Source organism: Cariama cristata, unplaced genomic scaffold (assembly GCF_000690535.1).
Source record: "Cariama cristata isolate BGI_N322 unplaced genomic scaffold, ASM69053v1 scaffold17719, whole genome shotgun sequence".
Taxonomy (NCBI): Eukaryota; Metazoa; Chordata; class Aves; order Cariamiformes; family Cariamidae; genus Cariama; species Cariama cristata.
In genome coordinates this window covers 14,456-23,808 of record NW_009634217.1, presented here as the reverse complement: position 1 = coordinate 23,808, position 9,353 = coordinate 14,456, and the positions used below count along the sequence as shown (strand labels likewise).

The 9,353-nt window shown below is 45.7% G+C and overlaps 2 protein-coding genes across 2 annotated transcripts in view; one reads left to right on the top strand and one right to left on the bottom strand.

The window, feature by feature from the left end:
• The first annotated feature begins 105 nt into the window (after positions 1-105).
• Positions 106-3,804, top strand: ATP5S (ATP synthase, H+ transporting, mitochondrial Fo complex, subunit s (factor B)). Its single transcript, XM_009707079.1, has 4 exons — positions 106-217; positions 1,359-1,567; positions 2,406-2,577; positions 3,516-3,804. Exons 1-4 carry the CDS (start codon positions 111-113, stop codon positions 3,628-3,630), a joined length of 603 nt encoding a protein of 200 aa, XP_009705381.1. The 5' UTR covers positions 106-110; the 3' UTR covers positions 3,631-3,804.
• Positions 3,805-6,019: 2,215 nt separating this feature from the next.
• Positions 6,020-9,353, bottom strand: part of CDKL1 (cyclin-dependent kinase-like 1 (CDC2-related kinase)) — a gene marked incomplete at its 5' end in the record, with an annotated part of 11,778 nt that continues 8,444 nt past the window's right edge. Inside the window, 4 exons of the mRNA XM_009707080.1 lie at positions 6,020-6,127; positions 7,063-7,218; positions 7,872-7,928; positions 8,460-8,542. Of these exons, the coding sequence (XP_009705382.1) occupies positions 6,020-6,127; positions 7,063-7,218; positions 7,872-7,928; positions 8,460-8,542 (404 nt within the window). The remainder of the gene's footprint in view (positions 6,128-7,062; positions 7,219-7,871; positions 7,929-8,459; positions 8,543-9,353) is intronic.

Here is a 9,353-nt window from a genome sequence, read left to right as displayed (position 1 = left end):
TAGGCCGTGAGGGGAAGCCGGGTACGGGCCGCCCGCCCTGCTGCTTCGGGAGCTGGGGCTGACACTCCGCATAACATCTCCGTTTCCCCGCTCTCCTTTTCTTCAAGAACATGATGCTGTTGGGAAAACTTGTGCAGCCGGTGTGCAGCCTCAGCAAAGGGCGGCCGCCGGGCGCCTGCAGACTCTTCTGGGGATGGCTGAATGCCGTGTTCAACAAGTAAGAGCGATTTGGGGTGCTCAGGTCAGTTAGCGGGTCCCACGTATCCACTGTGCGGTTTGTGAAGCACAGAGAATTAAGTCCCAAGACCGGAGAGAACATTTTCTATCACCAGGGCTCTTCATTTCTCCCAGATTGCATGTTGATGCTTGGCAGGGGTCATTCCTTACCTGTTACAGGTACGTTTCCAGTGACAAAGCTGTGGCCTTCCAGAGGAAGATGTGTGCCTTGCTCCCCTCCCTGGGGTGGCCGAGGCAAGCTGGCGATGTGGATTCTGTCCCTAAATGCTGGTCTTCCTTGGACCCCCAAATGCATTTAAACCAGTAGCACAACCGTGCCCCCCTTTACTTATTCAGAAAAGCATGTAACCAACCCATCGTTTACAATGTGATTCCGCCACACAAGGGTTTCACATTTACTTTTAGAAGGATAAAGCCTTTCTCTGTGAAACTCTTTCTCTGCCCATCACTTTTGCCAGCAGCTAATAGTTTTGCCTTATGTCATCTCGCTCTGGAAAGGGTTGTATGGTGTGGCTGATTGCTGTAACAGGGCGGGAAGCTCAGCCAGACAGGAGTCTCTTCCAGGTCTCTGCTTCTGTCTTCAGCTTTCCTCACCAGCCTAAGAAAGATACCCTTTTCCTGAATGGACCCAAGGATTTTAACTAATTGCTGACGTGTGTCTTTTGAAATACTGTAATTGTTGAGGAAAAAAGGCTTCAGGAATGACATACATGTGACAGGCAATGAGAGGTTTTTATATAACCAATGTTTGGGAGACAAACTTGCAAGTGTTCTAAAAGCCTTACTCTGGGTAGAGAAAGGCAGTTTTTTACCTCTCCTTACAGACATGGAAGGAAACAATCAGTTAGAAAGGTTAAGTCAAGTCGCATTTGTAACCTTTCTTTTTTTACCAAAAGCATCTGCCATTTAAAACAAGTTAAAAAACCCCTCATGCCAGACTGATTAAGAACCAGCACGATCCCAATAATTATAAGTAAACCGTTTCAAGTAAATCATATTCTTACTTTTCTGACATCTTACCATGGACATAACCAAATCTTTGTTGTGCAGTATTATTATCATCAAGATAATAAATCTGCCACATTATAGAAACCATGTGAATGCTCTTTCTGTCTTGGCAGAGTGGACTACGAACGTATACGAGCCGTTGGCCCTGACAGGGCCGCTTCCGAATGGCTGTTGCGGTGCGGTGCATTGGTGCGCTACCAAGGCTATCAGAAATGGCAGCAGGACTACAACGGTCTCCCAACGGGGCCCTTGGGGAAATACAAAATAGAAGCAATTAATGCCACTGACTCTTGCATCATGTACAGAGGATTTGACTATTTGGGTAATGCAAACACAGCTGTGCAAAGATTATACCGAGTTGTCTTAGTTCTTTCAGTTGCATCAAAATATGAACAACTCTGTCATTTTCTCATTCCTTAGTAAGATACAGAGAAATCTTTCGAATTTTTTTTCCCTTAAAATGGCTCTACAAATATTCAGCAGTTCCTAAGATTTTGCTGGAGGTGTGGTGTGAAGCAGAAAGAGATTGGGAACTTCATCAGCCCTTACCTGAAGTGGCAGTAGCACTAAGGAAGTGCGGCCAAGATTTGCTGTTCCGTTGAGTTCATAGTTAAGTAGTTGATAGCAAAAAGCACTACTTTAAATATTCTTTTTCTTCTAAACCAAGTGATGGTTTTGGTGTCTGTGAAGTCATAATACTACTTGTTCTCCAGGCATTTATGATGTCTTCAAAGACCAAAAAAAAAAAAAGCAGACACTCAGTTTCTTACAAAATAAGAGATTAAAAAAGTGTTTCAGGTCTCCTTTAAATAACAAAAACCAAAGTGAGGAACAGACCATTTTATTTTTTCATGGGCAGGGGACCTTGAATTTCCTGCATTAATACGTTCCTAAGTCAGAGTCATTGTTTATCACCCAAACTTGTAGAGGTTTTTTGTTACTTGCCCACTTCAAAGCTCTTAGAATCTTACCAAAAGGATACAAACCCTGGAGTTTTCATATATTTGAAGTACCGCAAAGGGACTCTGGAGATTCATTGTGCGTTACAGCCCCCACTGCACAAAGGAGCATGTTGGAGGCAGTTATGAAATTGAGAACTTAACAACCAGTACAGGTTGTTCTTGGTATTCTGAAGCAATTACTCATTTTTGTCTTTCCAGATGGTCTTGAACACGTTACAGAAATCAAGCTGCAGAAGTGTATTTACATACAGGACGAGTGTCTGCAGAGGCTCAGCGAGACGAAGAATCTACAGAAGAGTCTCCTCCAGCTGAAGATAATTTCCTGTGGGAACGTCACAGATAAAGGCATCATTGCCCTTCACAAGCTGATGTACGTGAGCCGCTGAGGTCTTCTGGAGCACCCTGCTTCCCTAGCTGTTGCCCACCCCGCGGTTTTGGGATTGCGTTGACTGGAAGGGCTGAAGTCCAACTGTTTCTGGGCTGTTTCAGATGTGTGTGGGGCTGTGGGATGGCGGGACTGACCCCAACGACAGCCTGTCTCTGCACAGAAGGTTTCTTCAAGCGTTGTTAATGACAGTGGGGTGGATAGCTCTGAAAAGGCATGTGAATTAACACAGACACATTAATTAGCCTTTTAAGGCTGGTGACAGGGAGTTGTGTAGCACCAAGGTGTGCAGCTGAGAAAGCCAGAATTGTCCGCTGCAGTACATGAATCCCTAAGTTGCGTTTCTGCCTTCAGAGTTGAGCAGAGCATCTCCCGTTTACACTAGAAGTAACTTGGGCGATGTTGATTGTGGCACAAATTAGAGCACGGCATGTGCTCTCTGCCGACACACAAACCTGTGCGGGGGCAGCGGACGTGTACAGCTTCCTTTCACGTTCGCACACGAGGTGGGTTTTGCTTGAGAAGAAGTAATCGATGATCACCTGGGTTTCCACTCCTGACCCCCCCTGCTGCAGCTGCTTTTCAGGGCAGTTTTTGACAGTTTCCTGTAACTTTGTCTTTTTAGACCTTACACTGCTTCCTAGCACTCAGTTAACTTTTACTAAATTGCTATTGAAATTATTAAATACTATTTAAAGGAAGCTTCATGATGTGGGGGGTCCAGGATCTCTTTTTGAGCTGTGTAGAAGGACTGAACTTATGGTGAGCTAAAAACTTTAAGCACCCACTTCAGAAAAAAAACTTCCATTAAAACCAGTAACTTTTAAAATACTCAAAGCAACTATGGTAGAATAATCCTTTGTCTAATTTCTGTGTAAACAGTTAAATTGTAGTTGCTGACTTTTCTTTTTAAATATTTATAGGAACCTTGAACATTTGTATCTGAGTGACCTTCCTGGAATAAGACAGAAAGAAACGACTGTTCGCATCCTTCAGCAGGCACTGCCAAACCTAGAGCTGGAGCTGGATTTAGAATAAACGCAATTGCATGTAATTGAGATGTGTTTGACTTCACAGTATTTATCGTACGTTGTGTAAATTAAGTTGGAGACACTACTGTATTTCCAGGTATGGAAATAAGCTCAGATCTCCCAGCCTCAAAAGCTGTACGCAATCTTTTGGCAAATGATGCAATTAAGTTTTAATAAGCTTAAACTATATGGTGACTCAACAACAGAGAAGGCAGGCTTCTGTGCATAGTCATTTTTTTCCTGTTTTTATAGGAAGCTGTTAATAGATCAATTAGAAGTTCTCAAATATTTTATTGCACAGAAATTCTTGTGCAAAACGACAGTGGGAAGAACACCAATGTTGTGCAAGAGCAGCACTGAACACTTCTATTTCATGTTGCTGATGCTGCGGGAACGAGAGCTGTTTACTTTCCGAGAATCTCGCCCAGTCAATGGCTGCCGATTTAATAAAATAATAGCTTATGGACCTCTTTTGCTGTTCTTCACGCTTCGACTCATGTAGCCTTTCTTTGTTTTAAATGGCGTGATTTACAGGCAGGCAGTCTGCGCTTCTCATAAACACTGAGCTGACGAACTGAACGTGGCTCTACTTGTGGAGAAGCAGGGTCTCTTAGATACGCCCTTGCCCACAGTTTTGCTGTACGCTGACATGGACTGAGTTAGTTCTGTGTACCTCTTTAGTTGCATCTGTATCGCTCCTGCTAAATAAGAGGACGATTCATCCTCGGGAAAAATATAGCATTTTTTAGTCAAATTCCTGGCTTTGGTGGCAGGGGAGAGAAAGGCAGTAGGTAGCAACTCCAAGAAAGCAGCTTTCGCAGTGGCGTCTCAGACATGGCTGCCTCCGCATAACTGACAGTCTCTTCTCTCATCCCCAATTGTCAGCCCGTCCTCTGAAGGAAATGATGCCAAGCACCGGAAAGGATAACATTTGCGCTGGCTGCATCACCGGGCTGATTCTTCCTGGTATTTCCCAGCTGACAGCGGGCAGGAACAGTGCCCAGAAATGAAATTCCCTCCAGCCCGCAGTGCCCTGGGCCGCGGCCTCGCGCTGACCACCAGGCTATCATCTACCGCTCACAACCAGCGCCCGGGGGCTGCTGTACCTTCCACGTACAGGGGACGAGATGGCTGAACAGCCATACAGAAAATACTGGAACACCAAAGCTTTCTGAGTGTAACCAAAACTACCTATGGACACAACGTACAAGATTAAAATACATAAAATTCTAATATGAAATAAAAGGTAGGCAGGCCTGCTCTGTGAGGATACGGCATCTGTCCCGTGGAAATGGCTTTTACTGTTGTTGAACACAGAACGGTACTGGGAAAAGAAAACATTTTTGCTCTAGGTTTCAAGTAGAAAGAGGATGTTCCTTGCCCAGTAGTAAAACTTTATACAGTAAAACAAATCCAGTAAATTGGAAAAACAAGCTACATTTCTTTTATTCAAAATCAACGCCACATTACATCCCGAGATTACAGAAAACCCAAGAACTGTTCTAATACGAATGCTTAGGTAGAATTCCTGCCTGTGTCTGGCCAATGTTATGATTTATTTTTGAGAAAAACAATTTTCTGTAACACTACAGGCAAGTGACACCACTATTGACAGAAACAGCAAACAGAAACAGCCTCATAATGCAAGGAACAAACAGGGAGGGAGAAACTCTGAAAAGACTCAAGAAAGGTTTTACTGTTTCTACGTTCTCCTGGTAACAGCGCCTGTTGCGCCTGCCATCAAGTCTAAGGCATGACCAGTACTTGTAATACTTTGTGATCCGTAAGTGCAGTACCTAAGACAGACAGATCTTCAAAGCAGTGCTATTTCAGCAGGTTTATAACTAATGACCAGTCAGGCAGCCTCTCGTCAGGCTCGGCTCCACAAACACGTATCTCCCTTCTACTCGCATCAGCAAGACATTTACAGTTCCTTGTGGGATCAGTGACTTGGGCCTGGGCTAAAGCAGCGTGACTGTTTTGACACAGCGGGACTCTGATGTATTTGGCAAGGTTGCAGTTCTTCTGCCAAGTCTGACATGCAGGTGATGGATAGGCAAGAGGTTTTAAGCTCACACTGTAAACGCTGGGTTGCAGTAATCCTGAACCAGCATACAATCCTCAACCAATATACAATCCTGAGCCAGTATACAATAACAAATGAAAACAAATCAAATGTATTTTCCTTTGTACACAGACCACTGACTAACGTGAGCCTGGAGTTCTCTCTGTGCATCACTTTCCTTCCCGTAGTGACCCAGAGTACGTTACTTCACAGACTGCTTTTGTATATGTCATAACATGTATGAATTTAGTTTTCCACTGTGCGTCCTCCTCTTATAAATCCTGAATGACTTGAACTTTGAACAACCCATAGTTTTTAATCCACCGTCGGGTTAGATGTTAGGGAAATGGTAGTTGGCTTTCCTTGTTTTGCAGCAGTACTTCTTGCTGTCCAAAGCCGGCAGAACGTTGCTACTGGTTAACTGAGGCAGGTACTGTAACTAAAGGAAAAGTTACACAGTGTGTATGTGTTTGAAATGAGAACAAAGCCTGCATTCCATTTTGCAAAAAGGAATACAAGCTATAAATCTATTCCTACTGTAACCCTGTACTTTTCAAACTGAGAAGCCTGGATCTGGTGTTCTACAACTGGACCGCAACCAGAACAGCTCGTTACAGGTATTTCTTCCAGTCATCCAGGGCAAGAAAAATATTACTGTTCTATCTTAGGTCATAGAAATAGAAGAGGCGAACCAGTTTGATCCAGGAACTTATATGCTGTAGCAGTTCTACACCTCCAACTTCCAAGCATGTTACCAGTTCAGCGTTACAGCTGTCACGGGGAACGTGGCTCACCGGAAAAGCGAGCTGCTGAACGACTCCCACCATGAGGCTGGATTTGGAGACTTGGGCCGGAGTCTGGAAAGACTGAACTGGCAGGGAGACGTTTGCTTAGCGACTCCAGTCACAGAGGTGCATTGTGTAACGTCTGGAACCAAGTAAGGGATCACATCCCATCAGCAGGTACAAACGGAACCGGGCGTTTTTGCCAGCTCCAGAATTTGGGATTCAAAAGCACCAAAAAGATCCCAGAGAACTCCAAATTAAACCAGCCACACAAGCCCATCCTGTTTGTTCGGCTGCCCTGCTATTCTTTGTCAGGAATGCACATTCCTGGATAAACCTGGTCTTTCACATTGCTGTGCTGCTCGTCCCCAGTGACTCCATGAATGGAGCTGCACTGCACAAGTCCGCTTGTACCGAGTTACGCTTTAGCCAGGAAGTTCATTTTCCCCTTGTGCTAAAATTAAGATCGGTCCAACGCAGGAGCTCGCGCTCACCACTAACTGCCAGCACGAGCCCACCTCCTGGGAGCCAAAGAGAACCGGTTCCCTCCTTAGGCACAGAACATGAAATACTACTACGAAAATGTTACCCCTGGCATGTGCTTCCGAGTCAGCCGGGCTGGTTTCCGAGCTGTTTTTTCACGTTCTTTCCCCAGATCTGCTGCCTCCTTAATGCTGTCAAAATAGGGATGCTGCAACAGCTGCTCACATGTCTGCCTCTCTGCAGGGTCCATACGAAGGCAACCCTTAGAAAAGATGAAGTAAAGGATCACACAAAATGCTCGTTAAACAGGTCTGTGCAATTCCAGCTACTCGCCACAGCCAACGAGCACTCACACAGATACATGTGTCAATCTTTTTTTTTTTCCATGGATTCTAAGAGCGGCTTTTCAGAGTCAGCATGAAGCTTGCAAAGCAGCTAACACTGAACAATTGCCACAAGGCAGCAACAGAAACTGCGGCTAGAGGGACAGTTACAATTGTATGGTGTAGCAAACCATCAAGCCTCAAAAAACAGTTAAGCCCGTAACTTTCACTTGAACCAGAACAACTTTCTTCAACAGGGGAATCCACTACGGCACTAGCTGTGTTGTTCCAGCGTTCAGCGTAGCTAGGGCTGTCCACAGCTGCACCTTCTTTTTCACGTCTCCATCCTCACCGCTTCCATTCTCTGCATCTTAATAAGGGAATAATATGTTTTCCACCTCCATGGTAAAGACGAGTGGATTAGAGAGGAGTGGATTAAAAGTCCTCTCCAAATGCCCTCCAGCTCTGTTTTTCAATGAAAATCTCATAATTCAGCAGCCAACTCTCAAACCATTTACCAGCTGATAAGCAAAACAGACAGGATTTGCTAAGTGCCAGTGCAGAGCTCCTCCACGAGCTGTAGTTTTCTTACCTTCATGAGAGCTAAAGCAGCGTACGAAATATTAGGGAATTTCATTTCTAATGGCTCCTGGAGGAAAAAAAAAGTCAGTGTATTTGTATTAGCAAGGTTTTCATTCATCAGAGTACATAGAACCAGCTTTCACTAGCACCACGACCTGTACCTCACAAAATGCATCTGTCACTCCCTCTGCTTAGAGGATTGCTGCCGGGCCTTCCTGAGGATGGGCAGATGGCTGCTGGGCCACCAGACGCGGGGAGAAGGAGCAGCAATTAAGCATTTGTTTGACTGCTCTTACACAGGGTATCAGTTAAAACATCACGAGAGGGGTTCAGCCACCTCCAAATAATATTCTAGTGTACGTCGGCGAAGTGGAGGGCAAAGCTTTTGAGTAAGGAAAAAATGCTGTGCAGCAAAGGACTGGTCAAGCTGAGCAAGCGAGGCTTTTCCAGCCCTCCTTCCAAAGCAGACAGCATATGTATGCTGGGTAAAAAGAAGCAGGCACATTTCTCTGTCCAAACACCGTGTCTCCTTAGCACTGCAGATAGATAGCCGGTTAGTGCGAGGCTCAAGGGAAGTGCGTCTGGAGGGAGCTCTTACCGTGCTCTCTGGGTCGGGAATTCTTACCCCAGTGAAGAACTGGTTGGTGCTGAACACTTGCTGGTGCCTGGGAATGAGATCCCCTTTGACCAAAAAAAAAAACTCAGATTAATTTGTTGTTTTTACAGTGCCCGCATTGAACAAGCTTCTATCCTCTAACAAGGCTGACACCATCTGAGAGAACATCTAAAGAGATGCAAGTAAGCCAACAAAACGTTCTTTTGTGGAAACTAAGGTCCACCAAGGAGACCAGTGATCCCACAGCTCTGTGACTGTGCTGAATGAAAGGCAGGGCCGCACAGCTCCAGCTGCCTGCAGTCACAACTGCCCAGGGCCTCGTGCTGTGAAAACCTCAAAGAAATGCAGCTGGTGGGAGCCGTTTTTGGAGCAGGAGTACCCAGCTACTGTGCATCTTCCAGGACCGGAGTTTCTGTGCTGTGCAGCAGGGTGGCTTTTATGAACTGTGGCCACTATAGCTGGGGACCTCGAAAAATACGTATTTCTATATATCTCCTGGTGCCAAACGCCTGGATCCTACCACTGCATTATTTGGGTAACCGCAAATTGGGATTTGCACTAGCAAAAAGACCCCGCGGTAGAACACCAGGGACTGAGGTGGGCAAGGCACTAAGTTGCACAAACACGTCCGCTCTGTGCCAGCGGCGGTACCTCCACTGCGCGCCGGCCGAACTCAGGACCCGTGTGCCGGTGAGCGGGGGAACGTGGCCCAGCATCATAGCTAGAGGGTGCTGTGCAAACACCTACCAGGACCTGAAACTCCAGCCATGCCACAGCACTCGGCTTCAGCCAGGGATCCTTCCCAAAGCGTTAAGCAAGATCAGATCAGCGCTAAGTCCCCTGCTCGCATCAGACGCGATGGACCAGCCCTGGGCT